This window comes from Cyrtonyx montezumae, unplaced genomic scaffold, assembly GCF_038088225.1.
Source record: "Cyrtonyx montezumae isolate F1298 unplaced genomic scaffold, pur_monq_1.0 scaffold_10, whole genome shotgun sequence".
In the NCBI taxonomy this organism is placed as follows: Eukaryota; Metazoa; Chordata; class Aves; order Galliformes; family Odontophoridae; genus Cyrtonyx; species Cyrtonyx montezumae.
Window position 1 is genome coordinate 10,005,682 of NW_027071826.1, and position 21,992 is coordinate 10,027,673.

The 21,992-nt window shown below is 39.4% G+C and overlaps 1 protein-coding gene across 1 annotated transcript in view; it reads right to left on the reverse strand.

The window, feature by feature from the left end:
• PPP2R5C (protein phosphatase 2 regulatory subunit B'gamma) overlaps positions 1–9,140 on the reverse strand; it is a 72,257-nt gene extending 63,117 nt beyond the window's left edge. The window contains exons 1-2 of the mRNA XM_065749781.1: positions 8,999–9,140; positions 7,515–7,580 (exon numbers count right to left, since the gene is read on the reverse strand). Coding sequence (XP_065605853.1) covers positions 7,515–7,580; positions 8,999–9,025 — 93 coding nt within the window. The 5' untranslated portion in view covers positions 9,026–9,140. The remainder of the gene's footprint in view (positions 1–7,514; positions 7,581–8,998) is intronic.
• Positions 9,141–21,992: the final 12,852 nt, after the last annotated feature.

The following is a 21,992-nucleotide window of genomic DNA, read 5'->3' on the forward strand; positions in this document are numbered from 1 at the left end:
TGAACTCCACACAGAACAATTGAGCTCCCTCCTCTGAAAGCACAATGCACTGCTGCTCACTGCAGTCACCAATGCCGTCACACTTCCAGACACACGATCAACAGTAAGCTATTCTGAAGCTAAAGCGTATGAGTAAATATATGTGGTGAACAACTGCTGTATGTAATACTCTCACTATCGTTAGCATGTGTAAGGTGTGCTGTCCTCATTCCCTCAGGCTATTTCCCACAAATTCTTAGGGTACTGTATTACTGTCCATTGAAAGAGAAAAAGCATTGGTTCCCTGCCTACTTTTGACTAAGCCTACTTTTTTTTATATAGACTTAATTAAGTGTTGGTCTTCTCTTGGGCATCAGTACAGATCCAGAGACTGCAGTAAATAACAATCCACCACCACATTTACACATCTCCACATAGCACATCTTGAAGCACTGTTATGATTACCTTGAGATTTTTCTCAAGTTGAAATACAGAAACTTGTTACAGCAATAAAGACAGTGCTCAGAGCTATTAAGAAAGTCTGCAATAATTAAAATTCATGCCTACTAGCATGTGGCATGCCAGGCAAGTGACAGGGACCAACTAGGTATGATCTTAAACCTCAGTATCTCCAATCTGCAGAGACTCAGTGGAAACCATATGAACCTCAATATAGGTTCTTAATCACCTAGACAAATAAAAAGGGACACTGCTCCATCAACAAAGAGTAGAAGAAAAGCAAGGAAACAACATGCTTTAGGGCACCATTTTTATTGGCAAACAGTTGTGAAGTTTTGATTTTACTGAAGATTTGCACCACTGTGACATTACTGTTCACTAGTTTCACAGGCTCAAGAATGTTTTGTCAGGCAGCTTTGGAGGAGTCTCTAAAGACCCTGCTTTTGGTGCTGGGAGCTTTGGTTAGTTTCTACCAGACTTCTACCATTTCAATTTCTACTGTTTTTCCTTAAAAGGATCATTATCAGAACGATGCCTAGACTGCCCTGTGAAAACAATCCTCACAGTTGCCTTTCCAGTAAGTATTCTCATTATTCCTCAAGATTCTCAGTGGTCAGGATGTACAGGATAGTGCAGTGACTGCTTACATTTTTATATGCTAAGATGGCAAGAGCTGCACCATCAAGCTTTGAGGATCCACAGTATCATATTGTGAAATGAAAAGATTAGTTTTTCAACTAGGTAACAATGAAGCTTATACATTTGAGCACACTAATCAGTGTTCACTGAATTACACTGAGGTACCCATTGCAGCAGTACTGTTAGCTGCTCCTGATGAATAACCCTGGAATGCCACCAGTGTTTTGTCAGACCTGACATGAAGTTTGCTGACTGGCCTCTGTAACTGAAAAGCTCCCCATGAACAGCGAGTCTTCGCACTCAAGCAGTACACTAGGGCAAGTTCTACACACAGACCATTTTAAAAAGACTGACCCACAACTTGCTGAAACTCTTCTGCCTTTCTTGCAAACATTCATTTTTCATAACAAGGTTTTGCTTGTATTTCCTGTTAAGTGCTTACATACAGCTCAAATGTGATCTTCTAAGGACTTGTATCATCCCAGCTTTCTTGCAATACGCTTGCCTTGCAACACATTAAACCAACGCTGACAATGACCAAAGGTGTCTCAGCTCAGTGAACTGCAACCTTCAGATTCTTGCAATCTAACATTAGTATCTAATATCAGTAGCATGCATTTGTTTCCATTTCCTCCCTGTAAACCTAATTTTTTAACTACCTTACTCAAACTGCCTCTGGTTGCTTCTGGTCAGCAATCAGACCTGCAAGTCTGAGGTTGCAGAGGAACACAATATTGGCAATAGTGATGGGGTACCCCATTGATTCAAACTAGGCTTACTCATTCTGGCCTGCGTCTGCTGAAACACCACCAGCAAGCATGTAGTGCTTCACATGGATAAACAGCAAGGCAGCATTTACTTCTTAATGCATTTTCTATAATGAAACTTCAAAGAAACAAATGGCCCAGAAAAATCAACGTTGTTATTTGCAACCATCAGATTATTTGATTAAAAACAGATAAGGCTCTAAGTATTATTTCAAAACACTTATAAAAAATAGAGATGAAGAATCTGAATAAATGATGGCCTGGTTTAAATTACATTAATTTTCAATTTCAAATCTTAATCTCTCTCTCCACCACTTCCAACTTCCAAAAATAACCCTAAAGAAACAACATACTTGAGGGCGCTCTCTCCACAAACATATTCACACTACATATATATATACACACGTACAAAAACCACACATTCATTTGCACGAAGACCTAAGCCTCTACAGTCTGCTGTAAATTCTAAGTAAAGCTACTGATGAGCTAATGCTACTGCATACATATATATTGCTTTACCAGTAATATCTATAATCTTGTGTTCTTTTATCTATTTATAAATAACTTCTCACCCCGTATACTCAAATATACCTATTTTTAAAAGAAGCATGCTTCTACAAAGAACAATAATACAGAAGAATCTTATATCTCAAAGATCCTTATTTCAGTGCACCCAAAAAATGTGATGCTTCTGAGTGACAGCGACTGCCCATCTGGCAATAATGGAGAGAGTTTAAATGACAGTCACTTGATGTGTGACAAATATATACACACAGAATCACACAAGTGTAAGTTAGACAATTAAATTAGGACAGTCTCAGCTGAATAAATGAACTTTCTGACACAGGAAGTTACTTTCAGAAATCATTTAGAAGCAGTCCTAATACTGATGAACTGCTGGATTTCACTGCTTTTATCTGCTCCTTGGTTTTGTCTCAACATTAGGACACTTCTTCACATCATCTCTGCTAAGAAATCTATCCTACACAACTAACATCGTTTCTACTTCTCCCCTTTTTTACATATTACTTTCAGGGAAATTAGTAAACTAACTGAAAAGAGATTGCTGAGAGATGATGGCAGGTAGAGGCATGCTCACTACTTAAGAAGGTGACTTGTTTTTTATTTCAATTTCAAAATTGGTTTCTACAGTGATAATCACCTAACACTTAGAACACGTGCTGTCAATAAATCAAACAATTTCTTACATGGCAAGGGAATTAGCCAACATTTTATATTTTATTACACTTTGTATGGAAAAATATTAGAAAAAACCTTTTCAAGTAGAAAGAAACCAAGCAGGGCAGCACATCGAAACAATATAGTAACATACACACTTATTACTCAAAGCACGTTAGCTTTCTGTTTTCCAGCAGAGGAACTTGAAGAAAGAAGAATTACATTTCTGTTCTTCTTTGTTCAAAGTCACCAAGCCAATATTCTGTTAAACAAAAGTAGTGTTTTCCTGCTACAAACTAAAAGCATCCAGGTTAAAAAAAAATGAATGTATGAAACTATGAGTTCAGATGCTTTCATGCCTTCTCAAGCGAGTGCTGTTAGACCTAGAAGAAGCTATCACTGTCACCTGTTACTGTGTCATATGAAGGTTCACCAGCTACTCCTGAATCTTTCATCTCCTGGGTGAACCTCAGCAATTTGTCATCCAAGTGTTCCCAAACCATTCCAGTGGAATCAGTTCAATTTCAACACCAAGCAGGGAGCAAAATTATGATCCAGACAGTGATCCACGTTCAATGTATTCCAGCTGAGGCACATTAAGAATTGGAATCACTTTAGGTGCTTGTGATTTTGCAGTTACAGCCAACACCAATGTCAACCAACCTGTGCTCCCTGTAGCAATAGATAGCATCAGTGAGAAGCACAAGTTTTAGCACATACATTGCCACAGGCGAAATACACAGAAATAAGAGTCCATGTGGTTCAGATCTTAACTTTCTTTCTCTGTGGTTTGTACCTGAGAACTATTAAAACAGTATTGTAAGAAACTTTTTTTTTTTTGTTAAAAAACATTAGGTTTTTGCTAGACAGAGGCAAGGATAACATCTCCTGACAATCACTTACTGTTACCAAAGCCTTCTCCTTCTAGAGAAATTCATACTGAAGGAAAGAGACCAACTTGTAAGATTTGTAACAATCCAGTGAAACAACAGAGGCAAGTACTTAACTGTGTGCTCTAGTGCACCTGACCTTAAGTTACTGCTGCTTGAACTCAAAAGAAGACCTCCACACAAACGTGTGGAACAGAGCTCCATGACCAAGCTTATTCCCAAGGAAAGTAACTTCTGAAAAGGCCAGTTTCCCCACAGGGATCCACAAATCACTCAGCACTGGCATAATCACCACCCACACCTGGGCATCTCCCTTCAGTGTGTGTTCTGACTACAGGCTTTGGTCATTGGTAAACAAATCCCTGAGCATTTTACCAGAGTAAGTCTCCATCCCTTCCAGCCACAATACATAACAGATTGTCTTTGTTCCCAACCTGAAGACAAAATACTCTTGAGTGCCACTGAAGTATAAAGCTAATCCTAAAGGAATAGATTCAACAGTTCTGGCAGTGACTTACCCTAACTCATGTTTACTAACAGGCAACAAGCAGATGTCAGATGTAAACAATCATATTGGCTTTTCTTTCAAATGTTCACAAAACAAATAATATGTGAGACTGGAAACTGGACTAACTGCATCTGGTTACAAACACACATGGTAGCCCCTCCATTCCTTTGTATACTGTACAGTTCTGGTAGTTCGATAACAAAAAGTATTACAGAACAGAACAACTTAAGATATGGAAGTCCCATCACTCAGGCAAGTTTAAACAGGGCTTGGAAAACAAAACTTTTTTATTTTATATTTAGATAATATAAAAAAAAAGTCAGTTAAATCACTAATAATATGAAAACAGTTTTATACACATCAGTTAGGCAATCTTCTAAGCCACATACTGGCTTAAAGAAAGGATGAATGACCACCCATCTATACTCAGTTTTTACTTACAACTGAAACTCGTTTCTTGAATAGCAGCTACTAATCACACAGAATACCAAGCCATGTGGATCTCTGGTCTCATATTGCATGGCTTTTTGTATTACATCAAGTAACCAAGGCACAGGTAATAGGAGAAGAATCAACTTGGTTTTTTTCCTCCCCAAATCTCTGTTTGGTGGGAACACTGGAAACAAATAAATGAGCAAGACGGATCTTTTGATACGTAAACAAAAAAGTATTTATTCCAGTAGGTCACTTACACAAGTATGTATAGAAGCTCCACTGTAGCTGCAGTGTGCACTTATGCTGAAATTTACAAAGGGACACAAGCACCAGCTTAAGTCCCTTACATTCCCCTTCAGCAAGGGATGCCTACCAATAAAACCTGGAATTACTTCAAATCACTTCTCAGACTTGCTGAGTAGCTTCACTCAACCAAAATCTCATCTCCCTGACCACAAATAAGGATAAACACTTTTTTGTTCCTATAAACTACTGAGATCTGTTTATATTTTCATCTACAGAAATCCGAGGCATAATGAATTTATTTTTTTGTTATAAATTTAGTTAAATTGTCTACAAATAAAGTATTTGTGGGACACTGCTGCTTGTGCTGCCACCTGCTCTTTGAGTAGCAGACAGTTTCTAGTCTTTATGATCTGCCACTTGCATTACATTCATACCCATTAAACCTAATTTTGCAGACATGAACCTCTGTACTTCTAAACCTAGAGTCTAGAAGAGGATCTTAAAAAGCCATGTTAAAACACTGGTACAAGGAAACACAAGGACAATCTTTGTTAAAGAAAGAAAACAAAAAGCCATATTAATAGTACATTCCAGAGCACTGCTGTATTTGCTGCACTTCACTATGCTAAGGAATAGTTGCCCTTCTGCACATCTAAGTGTCAGCTAACATACACCTTGGTTACAGCCAGCCACATTAGAATGCGAACTCTGTGTTACTACTTCTGTGCAATTATTCTATTAACTAAGTTAATGAGTCAGGCACCGAGGTATTCAAAACTGTCTCAAGACAAAACAGTGCCCACTGGGAATGGTAAAATATGTACCAGTCACATTCTCATTAGTGTTTGGGTCCCTTTCCCACTCTGCCCCCACTCACACAATAACCAAGCATCATCACAGACTTAGGCAAACTGTACTTTCACATTGGGAAGGCCAACTGAAACAGAAAAACACATGACCATTATGACATACTCTCCTGTTGTGATTAATCTCTTGCATATTCTTAACATTAAAAAAAGCTTCATCTGAAACTATGGAAAGGAATCTAGATAGGCATTTTCAGTTAACATTTAAATCACGCCACTGGTTTGCTATGGCAGCTTTACACTGTCCTTGAAGGAGCAAGAAAATCAGTTTTGGTCTCAGCAGCACATCATTCAGAAACACAAGAAAATGAATTGTCAACCAACATACAGTAAAGGTACCAGTAATCACAAACTTTACAACCGCACAGGAGCCAAGATTACAGTCAAGAAGTAATCCTCTTTTTTAATGCCATAGCAATATACCATAACTGCAGAACACATGTCCATTTGCACTGTAATGAACATACACATCCAGCTACTATTCTTATTGTATTCCAAGTGTTTTCTCCCCTAGCAGCCATGACATAAGCTCTTTTCACTGAAATTCAACCATTCTTATAACTGAACTTGCAAAAAAAAAAATGAAGTTCACAAGTTTTCATGATTATATCAACTGATGTCAGTAGCATATATCCTTTCTGCACAATAAAAGAAAACTCATTTAGATGCGTTGCACCAGAAGGAGCAGACTTCTGCAAGACAAACCCTTCCATCCCCGCCCCCCCCAGTACACCAGTAATCACGTGGGGGATGGAAAAAATGGTAAAGCTGGATAAGCAGGAGGACATACAAATTAGAGGATGAAATATACATAAACTTCTCAGTGCAGCATTTTACGCTCAGGCTGGTATTAACACTGGGAAGTAAATAAACAGTGTATTTCCAAATGAAGCAAATCTAGTAATTCTGGGTATTCAGATTAATGTGAGAGAATGGGAGTGTGTAACGAGTTCACTGAGTCCTTCCAAATAGCTGCACCTTGCTGGTAGGCAAAACAAACAGCAATGCAGAAGGAATAAATACTGCAGCAACAGTTGTTAAAATCAATAAAAAAGCAATATTCCACTGTACACCTAGATACAGAAATTAGATAAAAAAACTGGATGCCTGTGATTAAGAATAATATCTCCTGACAACATAACAGGTCACTGACAACGCTTAACTGAAACACTAACATTAAGAGTTTATGAGAGAAGAGCTCCAGGAATTACAGAGAATGATAAAAACCACAACGAGAGGCTAGAAGACAAGACCCAAACCTCACAACAAGACTAGAAAATAAGACACATGTACTCCCCACAACCAAAGAGGAAACAGATGGGTGATTAAGACCATAGCAAGCACACAGTTTCTCAGCCTACACAAAATTAACTTCTTCAAAAGCACCTTCGAGTGTTAGAGGACTTTTTAATCAAACACCAAGTCAGTAGTACCAGAACCACAAAAGAATCACAACAAAAATGTAACCATCTAGAAAAATTTCAAATGTTCTTCAACAGTCTTCACAAACTTGCCTGGAAAGACTAAATGCTTAAGTAACACTTACTTCATGTTCTTGGTTTTCTTGTCCATCTTTGCCAATTTTTCCACTTTTGCCCGATTTTGCAGGTTCCTGAAAAAAAAAAGTTCAGTCTTCGTTATGATAGGTAGACTTTAAAGTTGAGATACTTGGTTTTTCAAGCAACCAGGAATATTAAAATTGATAGGACCAGAAAGGATATTGTTTTGCTGGAAGACCTTAAAACCGAACCCTACAAAGTTGCTTTGAAGATTCTTCATCTTCGGGAACGTTTTAGTTATATTTATGCCTCAAAATTCACCAATAAGGTATTCAGATTTTGGGTTTTACTACATAGCTTAGAATGGACAAAGAACAAATTGATTAGAACCACATCTAAGAATTTCACCTTGCTGCCTTCGGGTTTTAGCCTCAAGAGTATTTACACTTAGTTCAACCTCGAAAAAGAAATCACGAATACACATTTTACACTTCATTACTGTGTCTGCTTTAAATCGCCTATGCACTAGGAATCCATGTAGTTTTAAAGTAGGCCCAGTGCTCAGATTCTCCACTCTGTGCACTGCACCCACAGCCTATTTGTGAGACTTGTTTTTTCTAAGAAAAGCAAAGTTCGATGCATTCAGTATCACAAGTGGCAAGGATATTGGGGAAAAAAGTTAGAAACCAAAAGCAACACCAAGTCACAACACCCATCTAACTTTTAAGCATTACTGAAAAGCTAATAACCAGGCAGAAGACAAACAAAAAGGGCTTAGCGGGACAACAGCTGGATGAGACAGGCTCTATATATAACTGCTCCTGCTCTCCCCTCATTCCCACGATGGCTAACTACTTATCACAGAGTGCAATCCAGTTAACTTTACGTAGGATTTACAACTTTTCGGATACTTCCACTTTCAGGTGCCCCTCCTGCGGCTAACAAACCAACCGCTCCCGGTCACTGGGGTAAAGCCACATCCACCCCAGTTCACGGTCAGGGAGAGGGCGGACGGGAAGGCCCCATTGAACGCTCGCAGCGATTTCCCCAAACACAAATCCATCCTCCATGAGGCCAGGGTGCCCCCCCCGCTCCCAGCTCCCCGCCGCACACCCTGAGCCACCTCTCCCCGCTCACTCTTCCGCCCGGCTCAGCTCAGCGCACGCTTCCATCCCCTCCCTCCGCACTCCCCCGCACGCCAAACCCACGGCTTTTCCCTTCCCCCCCCGGCCGCCCCCAAGCCCTATGCACCCGGGGCGAGGTGAAGCGAGGCCAAGACTCCCCCTTGCAGCCGCAGCACCCCTTGCTAGGCCCCATGGGAGGGGAAGGGGGGGGACGGGACGCCCCCTCCTCAGTGCCCGGAGGTGGCAGAGGGGCCGCGCACCCCGCGCTCCCCCCGGCGGCACGGAGCTCCCCACTGCAGCTCTCCCTGCCCGGGACCGCTCCTCCTCCCCGCGGGGCCTCTACACCCTCGCAACCACCCCGCGGGGCCCAACCTCCCTTACCCCCTTCCCGCCTCTCCCCGCCTTACTTTCTCCTTCTTGTTTTTATTCGGCATGGCCTCTCCGCGCGCCGCAGCCGGACACGCGCAACCCCCGGCGGCCCCGCTCGGCGCTGCGCCCGCCCCGAGCTGCCGCTCCCCCCCCCGGCTCCGGCGGCGGCTCCGGCGGCGGCCTCAACCTTCTCCCCGCCCCCTTCCTCCTCCTCCGCCCGCGGAGAGAGGGCAGCCGCCCGCCCATTGGCTGCCTGCGTCACGTGAGCGGCTGCTCCGTAGCGTCACCCGGTGGGCGGGGCGTGCGGCGGCCTCCCGCCTGCTGTCACGCTGCGGGGGGGCGGTTGTCTGGGCTGCCGCCTGGGGATGAGCCTTGAGGGGCGGGCGCTGTGTGCCGCTCCCGTGAGGGGAAGCGACCCGGAGTCTGAACCACCGCCGTCATTGTCTGGCTGGCACCTTTGGGAGCTCACCCCTTCGCCGAGGGACAGTCCGGGGGTACCCAGCAGGGGAAGCCGTTGTGCGAGGAAGGAAATAAATAAATACTGTTTAAGAAGTTTACGCATCCGAAGCACGCTGCTCCTTCGTACTAGTTCGCTGTAGTCGTCATGAGTTTGAGGGTTTCCCTGTTTGCTTGCAGGCTGTGTTGCGTTAGTCTATGTCCGCTCTTTGTTTTTAGGTGCGTTTTTTAAGGATGTCCAGCTATTTTTCAAAAAGTCACTTTTTAATCTCTCAAAAACTGGAATAGAGAACTCAGAACAATCTTAGCCAAAAGGGGAAAGGTGCATGTACTTCATGTGAAGTTACAAATTGTAGCTACCATGTGGCCCCCACTGAGCCACTAGTTATCCTCAGCTGAGGGAAGAGCGCAGGTTATTAATCCTCCTAATAACAACAACACATGAAACAATTTATATTGGACGTGCCAATCAAGTAGCACGGCACAGTTAGCGCTTGATCGGCACGTCCATAAGTTCATAAGTTCATATGTTCATACTCAAGGACTGAAAAATTGCAACCTTACAAACAGCAGCAAAAATGAGAAATCCATTTCCTTTCATACTAAGCTGGTATCAAAGTCCCTAGCCAACAACATCTATCAACTATCCTAAACTGGAAGGGACCAAGAAGGATCATCAATCCATTTATATTCGCTGTATTTGAACGTGTTGCTTTTGCTGCAGACAATGGACAAAGAATTTTTTTCCTTGCAAACCAAAGAGTTCTACAGACTAGGGAGAGCTGCTTCCTCTTGTTTCCATCCCCTTCCTTCCCTTTGCTTCTTAAGTGCTATAGGAAACAAATTATGTCTGCCTCTTATCCTTTCCTTAATCTTCTCTGGTTTGAGGGTTTAGAACTGAGGTGCCTTTATCACTGCTAAGAAACAGCCAAATGAATTACTACTACTAAATAATAAATAAACACAAGAGGAGAACATAGATTTTGAACATAGTAAGAGGTAGTAAGGGAAGGAAATCTACCTCCATTTGGAGTTTGATCTGTGTGGAGGAGTTTGTATGGCTGAGGATAAACTCCAAAGCTTCCAGTGGTTTGTTCAGTTCCAGTTTCACAGAAGATTAAACAACTCTTAATTTCCAGCTGTGGTGTTCCTGCCCCGCTCTCTTGCACTGATGCTGGTACTGTGCAGCCCCTTAAACCAGTTCATATGCTAAAATGCTATGGGGTGATTTTTTTTTCTTCCCTTGATCCAGTGTACCACCACCTGTTTCTGTAAACACCAGTGTTGGCTGAAGGAAGGGGGTGGAAATATGTGGCGGGGGAGGGATGTGACCTCAACAGCCTAGATTTAGATCGGTTTAAGCAGCTTAATGAGTTTCTCATTGGCTCTTGGCCTCCTTTGTGCTTGCCAGCGCTCATAGTTTTTCCAAATAATGGAAAAACTCTGTCAGTATCATTACCCACCTACTCGTGAATAGTAGTAGCAAAAATTGTCTGTTTATTTTGCTGCTAGTTGGGAAAAACTTGAATCGATACATCAGGCTGAATACAGCTTCAAAAGATGGCACTGACTCAGTTAACATTTGGGAGGTTTTCTTTGTGACCACAGATGTAGAAACTCTTATGAAAACTTGACTCCCCCTCACCTCACTTGCTAGGGAAAGAATCTCATTCACCAGTAACAGAAAGCAATTGTATTTTTCAAAGCTGACTGTATTGTATGAAATAATCAGTGGGTGGAGGTGGTTTACAAGAGGAATAAGTTCCATCTGTACGCTCTAGTGTCCCTAAAATCCGAGAATAAGAAGAGTGATGTACATTTTCATGCAGTATTGAGATGAAATCTTGTTCTTACTATGGTGTTACATCACTGTAGGCCTCATTATTCTGTTACTGGATGGTATTAAACATGTAAATGAAGTGATGTAGTATGAGTGTATGACTTTATTAATATTTGTATTAATTTCTGAACATGCTTTGTGCAAACTAGATGTTTTCAAAAATGACAGCAAACTCAGACTGATTAGGCTATCTCTGTAATTAAACCAGTAAAAATTAATGCATGCAGCAGAGCTATCAATTTTTATTTTTTATTTTTACTGTATTGACAGAAGTGATTAAACATGCAGAAGTTAAAACACAGAATAATTTAATGTCTTGTATAAAGCAGCTACATAATATTTCATAACCTAAGATTGGCCCATGTGTCTAGCACATCAACAAAGGGGCAATATTTACGTGGTTAACCCTTTGCAACTGTGCTGGATATTCTATGTTTCTTCTTTATTTTTAAATCCCTTTTTAAAGGTTAAGCATTCATTCTCTGTCATGAGTTTACTGAACAGATCACTATCACTGTGATGAGGACAACATCTTCCATTCCCAGATCTATAGTGTCACTGCTTTCCATGCACTATCTCTTGTTCAACTGGGTGTATGCCAGTTCAGCTTGCTAAAATGGCAGGAAACTAACCGAGCAGGGAAGACATTAGACAATGAGACCTTCTGTCAGTGAGCTGTTAATTTGCCTCAGCTGAAACTATACAACCACACTTGGGGACAAGGTTTGAGAAGCCAGTGAATTGTCATCATTACACATAATAGTCAAACACTGACAGGCTGTTTCTCAGAATACTTCTTTATTGACTGAAGCAGATCTCATCCATTTTCTGGCACCTTTTCTGGCACATGTAAATGGAGGAATGAAAACTCAAGCATCAGTGGCCAAGAAGAGGCTGGAATGGATGGGCTGAAATCAAACAGTATTTCTAATCTTGTTCAGGCTGAACACTAGATATGATAACATGTGAGGAGCAGTGAAACTGCCACGTTTTTCTGGGGGAATAAAGTATTCATCAGCCTTGAGCACCTGCAGGAGACTCTGCATCTACACAGTATAGCAACAGAAGCTGCAAAGCCACTATATTCAACTTTAAGAAAAAACTGAAGTGTCTTTCAGATACCTTCACTAGTATAGATGTGTTCTGCTTACCCTCAATTATATTAAATAACACCTAGGCTGTTCTCAAGCTGCAAGGCTGAGTTTTAATTCTTTGCAATTCTATTGCTGTCTGTTAGTTTCAGATGCACAGCTGTCACATTCTGCTGTGTTGTAAAAGTTAGAAAATAATTCAGTAATGGCTGTCTAGAACTCAGACTCTTGAGGAAATGAGTAGCAGGTCAAATTTTAGAACTTCTCACATGTACTCAACATAAATTTCTGCATTGTCTGTGATCAGATAGATACAAATGACAATTATTGGCATCAGTTGCACAGAACCAAAGTCGCACATTCAGAACATTAAGAACCGTAATTAACTGATATAACAATACCTGCATACAGTAGTGTCAGTATTAGATACCTTCCAGTTGTAAGATTGCTGCATACTTGTGTAAAGTTTGGACCAGTTAAAAATAAAAAAAAGACTTTGTATGGTTAATTATACTATATGGATCATAGCTTTAAGAATTTTCAGTGACTATGTGTAATTATATTTGCACTGAAATATGTAGGTTGCTCTGAAAGTAGTGCCTCCTTTTTATTTTGATGGAGGCTACAAAAGACACAAAGAGCACAATAATACTACTTGATAGAGTAAATCCACAGCTACAAAACACCATTTTTTAACCTGGACACCACTGTTGGCTATGCATTTTCACCAGCAATGAACACAAACCTGCATACTATGCTCGTCAAAATTTGCATCAGCATCTGAAATGTGATCTGTCTTTCAAGTTGCTGTCACCACGGACAAAAGGCACCACCCACCACCTCACTATGCTCACATCTACTATGTGGTCTCCATAAACATTCAGTGAGCACTGATGAATGACAATGGATGCCATTTCTTTTTTTCATGGAGGAATTCAATGACACACCTTTGTTTCATAAGCACTTTCATGTTAGATGCCATTTTGTCAGACTGCCCCTCTGCTGCCATCTGTCACATGGTAGAAAAATGGAATGGAATACTGGTGGGAAGGTTCAGCCTCTACTGCCATACCACTACTATCTACCTCCAATGCTGTGGGCCAACATAATAAAATAAGAGGCATTACTTTCAGAACAGCCATCATATGTATAAAGTCCATTCAGGGTATGTGGCACAGGTGCAGGACTATCTACAATGCATGGCTGAAGTCCATCTCAGAAGTCTGGTCAGTAAGTCATGCTGGAAGGAGGCAGGGTGGGACGCAGGTACAGCTATGATATAGCAGGCCAGATCTGCTAGCCCAGTCCAGAGTTTAAATGGAGCTCTTGGACCAGCTGACAGTGTTGACCCTTATGACTGGTAACCAGCCTGGTACTAAATGTTGCCAGTAGTAGCTATTGTCCATATCCATTAACACACTAAATCTGGATGAACTTAACGGAGTGATCTTAATGCTGAAGTGAAAATGAGAAAAAAAAAAAACAGTGAACATGGAGAACTCAATTATGCTGAATGCTGCTGAGGCATCATTGTGGAGATCCAGAAAAACTACGAAGAAGTAAGTATAGAACAAAAGCATCTGATAAATTCTAAGGATAGTTAAACAAAAAAATTACTGTTTGTGGCCATAGTTTTCAGTATTTATGACAATCATTGGCTACTAAGCGCTAAAATTACCTGAATATGGAAACTCAGTTGTTGGTCACAGCTGGCTGTTAAGTGGACTATTTGTCTTAATCAGAATGGCAGTTCCTATGAAGAGAGACTGCACTTGTGTGCTAGTACCAGATTCCATAGAGACTGGAACTACAAAAATAGTAACATTAAAACTCTTCAGTCAAATCAGTCAATGTTCTTCTGCCTCAGTGAAGCAAACAAAAAGATCATAAGAGCAAGTCTTTGCTGCATGTCATGTAGTTGAATCTTTCCAGGAAAATAAACAAAGATGTGCAACTCTGCTGGCAACATAGATGACATTAGGATATCTGCTTTCATGTTTCTGAATTTTTTTTAATGGCTAAAAGTAATTTTAGCATTTATAGTGAATTGGGGGATATGTTTATATACAATATATAATCTGTTTAAAATTTATTGGATGAGCCTAGCATTCAGAAGACATAAGGGATCAATTTATTTTTGATACTCCATCTCATTTTTGTGTCAGAATTCTGTATATTGTGGTGTGCTTTGTGCAATTTTTAGCAGCATCTCTGTTGATTCCAGGTCTTTGCTGCATTAAGTGTAATGCTGCTATTCATCTATTACCATTCCCTCTTCCCACACAATGTCAAAGAAAGATTAATTTAGTATCAGATGAGAGAGACTACTAACATAAAGGTGACTGCATCTAAGACTCCTACGTTTTCATTTTTATCAAGTTTAAGTTGATATTTATGGATTGAATGAAGAGTCCCAATTAATTGTACCTCCTGTTGATGGCATACAAGATTTTCAATGCTTCATAGTTTTTTTCTGCCTTTTTTAGGATTCAGTGTAGCTAATATAGTTATATATTTTTATCTTGCTGTGGGAAGAGTTGAAAGACATACTCAGGAGCTATACTCCTGACTTAACACTGTGAATACCATACATTTGTATATATGTGAGGTTCTGATTCTGAGTATGCTCAGAAGATGAGTATGCTAGATTTATGATCTGCTTCATGATCGATCTGTGTTTCCTGTGCAGAAAGTAAGGAGTAGTTCCTATCAGCACAGCTTTTGGCTTGCTCCATGTAGAGCAGGCTGTGTGCATCAACACTGCAGCATCTCAAAGGGTCTTGTAGTCCTCTGCTGGCCTTTCCACAGGCTTTTTTAAGTACAGGGCACAGAATAAATACCACTTGTCTGCTACACTCCCATCCTGTGATAAAGCCCATTCTTATTGTGTACTTTAATGTGGACAAAATTTGATTTCAGGGGTTATTTCCTGGAGCTACATGAAGATCGCTTAGCACCAAGCTACCCTTCCATTTCTCTTTTGGCAGCCAAGGTGATTTCTGCCGTCAATCTCTCCTTGTTTTCAAGGGCTGAGATAGCCTGGAGTCATCTGCCAGACAGACCCCTTCTTGGCACCTTAAAGCATATCTTTGCAAATGAAACATTTGAACTATTTTTAAAAGTTTGTAACAATTAATACCCTTTTTTTGTTTGGCCAAGATAATGTGAAAAATGCTCCCAGTATGCTATATTATTACTATTGTAACACACATCCAGAGAGACATAATATGGAGGCATGCCAGACGAAAGGCTTGCCAGGATGAAGCTGGAGGACTGGACCAAGAGGAAAGTGACTTCATAGTCAAACCATTTGCTAGCAGTATCTAGCTGCTGGATGGCCTCTAGATTTTGTCTGTGAGGAAGCCTTATAATTGTGCTCCAAAGAGCAGATGCTAACAAAGAGAACTATGGAACAAAAACTGGTATTGGTTCAAACCGGTAGTATTAAGTGAGCTCTGAATCTCTGTATATGTTATGTTGGGCTGTAATTCAAGGCTGTAAATTCTACCAGATGGCAGAAGACCTAAGTTCTTTCACCCTTCTAGATTCAGTATTTCAAAATAACAGTTAGAGGAATTTGTCAGTGTTAGCAAACCAGAATTTTTGCTTAGCCACATTTTAGGAGCTGGCAACTCCATTTTTCCTGAAGTTGTAAAACAAATCAAATACTTTGAAAATAAATCAGACTGAGCAACTAAACACTGAAAAATGTTTACAAACATTGCAAGCTAGAACCGTTAGAATAGAAATATTAGGCAAACTTAACTACAGATTTCCATCTGTATTTATATCATGCTGTGTTCTGCCTGCCTGGCATAGTCTTTGCCCCGAAGCTGGCTTTGTCTTCATCGCGTGTTCCGCATTTATCTCAAAAATTCTATGTAGATAGGAGTTGTATTTACATTTCTGTCATCATCTCTATGCATGTTAGAATTTCTTTTGAATATCAGACAGGTGAATAAAGTACTGGGAGACAATAATGTTGATTACTAAGAAGTGAAAAAACAAGGCCTCTGACACAGATTTTTCCTTCGAAGTATGACACACAACATTTAGAGTTGATACATTCTCTTTGCAAAATGGTTTGCTTTTTTTTCTTTATTTTGCTGTCTGCATTTTTTTCTAATCCCTGAAGACAGCATTTATTGGTATAATGAGATCTGATTATTGCAACTGTTATTACAGATGATAATTACCTTAAAGCAGCTCATGTCTCCAGCATGCTGTATATATCTGTTTAGGGGTGTGATCTATACGTGTAATATTGATTCATAAATCAATGGTGTGATCTGTTTTTCCATTTCTTTCACAAAGGCTGTCAAGATAGAAGGTCGGTGGATACTGATATCCTTATGTGCAACCATTTGCCTATCTTCTGTTTTTTAATTTATGGAATAGTTGCACTTCACGGGCTGCTTCATTTTTGTCTCAGAGGAAGAACTAGCAGATATTTGAGCTGAAGTTCACTGCATTTCCATAGGTATCAAACAGAAAAATCCACATTATTAGCATGTATGAGAAGCAAATAGGTAGCTGTCTGTCCATAATTCCCAAGGCACTTGAAATTAAACATTTATAGGTGAAGAAGGTAAAGCTAGTAAATAAAGCAAGTAAATAAATGTAAGGCAAAAATATATTTATTTACTCTTATGTGTAAATCCTACTGCTCACCCTAAGTTAATTGGATTTTTGTGACTTACTTGTCCAAGCTGTCTTTGAATTTTAGTTCTGCTTAATATTTTAATATGTTACAGTAGCTAAATTTTCAGATTTTTTTAAGATTTACTTGTATAATGGAACCAATCACATCTTGTACCTCAAGGCTGACATCTCATGTTTGAAAAAAAATATTCTTTTCACAAAGAGGTCTGATTTTTCTGTGACATATGTATTTCTCTAAAGATACTCTTCATATATAGTGGTACTCATTAAAAACTAAATTAACTATATGGATATGTTCTTGCATGCTTGAAGCTAGAATGAAAAGAAAATGATCAAAAACTTCCAAAGAAATTACTATGTATGCGTTGCTTGTGCAATGGTATGGAGGCAAAGCCTCAGTCATCGCTGTATACAGATCCCAAATCATTCACCGAGAAGAGATAAACTTGTTCAGTTATGATGTTGATCATTTCTCTCCTTTGCATATTGTTGGCTGCAGAAATTTTCTACCCAACTGTTGCAGGATTGAGTGAACCTTGAATATATATGGCAAGAGCCTTTTACACAACTTTTTGATTGTTCTGAAAATGCTACAGAGGAAGTGGATTTTTGAGAGGTGCTAAGTTTAGCTGCTTTGTGTTTAAAAGCCCTTTTTATGATCTAAAAAAAATTGCTACTGGGAAGCACCTTGATGACTAACAAAAACAGCTTAGAAAGACAGAGGGAATACTCTGTGAGCTCAGAAAAGACCTAGGGTTTGGAAGACCTGGATTCTATTTTTATTGTGGCCTTTGCTTTGCAGCATGATTTTTTGACAAGTTGATCTCTCTGTGTTTCTTTTTACTATCTTTTAACTCTCCTGTTTATCTTTACTGCAATTTGTCTCTATTTGTCCTAGGCTAAGGAGAGAAACAATCTTGATTGTGATTCTAATGAGTAATAGCTAATAATATTAAATTCAAAATACTTTTCAGTCATGTTGAAATATATTTTAATGGGCCTTGTATAGGCGTACAATGATACAGATTTAGATTTCTTATTCAGACATCTTTAACCTTGATGGATGAAATCCTGATAGAGAACTGTCTTTAGCACCCATTTTCACTTTCCACACAAAAGAAAAAATTTAATAACGCCCATGACCATCAAGAAAGTAATATGGTTGTATTTATTTTTTAAGCAAAGAAAACCTTTAGCTAAATTGCTGCAGGTTTTTTAAATAGGTAGCTCTCCTTCACACCTGATACGGTTTTAAAAATACTCTCATTAAAAACACTTTCATATGATACCGATCCTACTTCTGTTTTGAATACAACTCATTAAATATTTCCCAGGTAGCAACTGCTTACCTTATTCCAAATGTACCTTGATGGTTTTTTTTTTTTTCTCCAAAAGAAAACTGCTTCTAAATCATGATCAATTTTGCTGTGAGGTGCTGAGAGATATAGGCAGTCTTTGAGTCAGGCTTGAGGCCCTACCAATTTTAGTTGGATTCCATGAAAACATGAGTACAGTAAGCACTGAAAAACAACATGTAGTTGGTTAAAAGCTCACGGAAACCACTGAACATATACTTCTTATTGAGAAACGTTGCTACTAGCTACACTGCTCCAAAAAATGGAAGTGAGAAACACTTGATTTTTAATGATCTATTAATGCTTTTTTGGACAATATAAGTATATTGTGTTCATACTTTGTCTGCATCATGCTGAAAACTCTTCTGCCTTGAGCAGTGAAGAGGTATAATAGCAATAAGACCAGTACAATGAGAAGTTGTTCTAAAGAAAGAAGAAAATGAAAGGCTCACCAATTTCCAGAAGAAAGACCTCTTTCTTCAGGGTCAATCAGCCCTTAAATGCAGTCTAAGAGGGGTTGAGCCTGGCTCCATCCTTTCTAGTCACGCAAGTGAATGGCCTTCACCTGTGCTCCATCAGCGTTTCAGGCTGTGACTCAGCAGTTGCCATACAAGCATACAAAAGAACACTCCATGTCTTTCTTGCCATATCTTATTAAAACAAAGTCAATCTCTTGATTTTTTACCCCAGTTTATTTGAGTTTGATTTTCTGCTTTTTTTTTTTTCTTATTAAAGTATTAATTTTGTTGTTGGGAAAAAAAGCTCCACAGATACTGATGGAAACAGACCACTGAAGAAGAGTTACATGTACTAAGTTCATTTATCCCAATTCCATGTGGTTCTGAAACTTACTTTCAAGGGCTGAACTTTTAAACTAAAAAGGGTAGTTAAGTCTTCCAGCCTGCTCAGCCCTTATTTTGAAAACTGTGTGCCAGCTTAGTTCACCAGACCTTAGAGGAAAACAGAGCTTAGACCAGTTATTATATATTGGCTGCTGAATACCTGTTGAATAGCAACTTTCAGTTAAAAACAATGAAGTGGCTCTGAAGTAGTTACTTTGAGATGAAAAGCTATGTATCCCATTACTAGTCCCTTGAGCTATTCAATGTCCATCTGCTGATTTGAGAAGAAAACATCATTAATAATGTATTCATAGCTTGTGATCTGGCTTTTATGTTGCTATTAATTCTTCCAGCATGAGCTATCTCAGTATTATTTAGCTTCCTTGCTCTAAGATCTCCTTACTGGCTGTGGCAAGCTACTTAGTATTTTCTATTTTAGAGGATAAAAGGAATTAAAGCATATGATGTAGCATTAAAATTGATCCATGATTATAAAGTTGTTCAGTTTTTTAGTAAGACTCCATACTATATGTTTTAGCACTGCTTCAAAATACTTCTGTAAAAGAGGGAATTGGCACAAAAACAAGCGTGATATATAGTTTATTGCAACTAACACTATCTAGTTCTCAATCATATAAATCTTTTAATGCCATGAAGCGAGTAATGTAATGTTTTGACCTTAAGGAACTGATGAAATTAGTGTAGCTCCACTGAGGTCAATAGAAATGTCAATGCCAAAATAATTGCTGAAACCATGTGGAGGATTTTCTTCATTTTGGACAGTATTTTAAGATTTTTAATTAATAGTTCCACCAGGAACAATGAAATCACTGCACTAGAATCTAAGCTACTCACACTCATAATTTATAGCCTTGTTTTGGGTACTTGTTTTGTTTTCAAATTGCTTAACAATGTGATTAGAAAATGTATCAAAATTAAAGCCTGCAGCCAAAACAAGACAATATTAGCTGTCAGGCTTTAAACATCTCTGAAAGTCTTGCTCTTTTGAAGTATTGATCTTTCTCTTTCCTTAAAAGGAAGTTTGTATACACAAGGAAAGTAATTGGTTGACTGGGAGAAAACAGCATGCAAACATAGTCCTTGATTCAAGATATTTGCAAAATAAAAGTTCTTTTTAATCTCTGATTTTTATTTTGGGAGTATCAGGTGCTATCATTAGCCAAAATACCCAAAGGCTTGACTGTTTATCTCTGTTAATCATCTCATTGGTTTTCAAGCCTTTGTGGCTTCAAGACTGCACTTTTGCAGAAGATAAGAGATGGAGTTAGGGAAACCAACGTCTTTTAGATGTACCAACAACATAAATTGCATCAGATTGCTGAGGACTGGTCTTCTTGCTGTTCTAGATGCCCAGCACTGGTGAGGGGGAACTGTTGGGTCATGGCTTAAACTGGTGATTGAGTGCCTGGTGAAGGGGTGTGGCAGGCCCAGGGAGCACAAGCAAATTATTTGCACCTGTGCCCCCTTATGACCACAAGGAGTGGACTCAGGGTGGAGCCATGCTGGACTTACATAAGGGTCAGCTGCAGAAAGCTACTTCCTGTGAAGGACTGTTGTGTAGCTGAGATCTTCTTTGCTAGATGGGTGAGTTCAACTCTTTTTTTCTGTAATTGACTATTAGTCTACCTGTTAATGCTTTGCCTGGCATAGCCATGAACCTGTCAATAGTAATTTTACTTTTTTGTGAGCAGAGCATTTGACGTAGTCAGTAGGGTTAGCAGTGAGATTATCCAAAACTTAAGAACAGAAAGGGTATTCCTGGAGAATTTCTCATAATGGTTTGGATGGGGGGAATCTATTCTCCTTGAGGAAGAATTGCCTGGACACATCTCAGGGTTTCTAGTGTTATCCTAGTATTCTGCTATAGAAGTAGTCAATGAGTAAGGTTCCTCTATGAGTTATATGGCCATCCTCAAGGTGCCACCTTTATAGATTAATTTCTTGAGAAATGTGGGAAACTGTATTTTTCCTACTAAGGAAGGACAACTTGCTGTATCATTTGTGGTGTGGCCACTGTTAGTAGCATTAAATTAGTAGCATTAAATTACACTAAATACACTAAAGAAAAGTTAAGGAAGGAAAAGAAGATGCTATTTGTCCATAGATAGTAATTAGAGTTTAAAGTTCTCTTTTTGGTGAGGCAGTTTGCCCAAACAGCAAGTATGAGATAAGACCCATAGTTTTAAAAGATGTTTGGAACTCAGAGCAGTAGAATCTATGCAATATAAGCAGACCAAAAATTAAGAATAAAATAGAAAGTACTTCTGATGAAGTAAAATCCATAAATATAACCCTGAGAAAAAGATTTCAAAGGAAACCTGCATAGAGGTTCTGGTACAACTGAAGTCTCTGGAAATGTGGCCACTAGTGACTCAAAAAGCTAAAGCTTTTCAGGGAGGACCAACAGGTGTACCGCTCAAGTGATGGCCACCTGCTGAAACAATGATGCATATCATAGTCCATATATGGCAGCCAAATTGTTGGACCTAATAACAAAGTTTTAAACAGAAACAGAGTGTGTTGCTGCATGGTTATTAAGAATACGCGGTGTGGGGGCAGCAGATATAGTAGTTAATAAGCCTGGGAGCTAGTTTCTGCTGTGTCCTGCCTTCCCATGCAGCAGAGTTTACACTCAGCTTTTAGATGTGGTGATGAGAACTACTTGATATTAGAATGGCTAGTTGCTGTGTGTAAACTTACATGACCAAATGAAAGTGATATGCCCACTCTTAGTGGACTGTGGGATAATATGGAAGACTTACAGA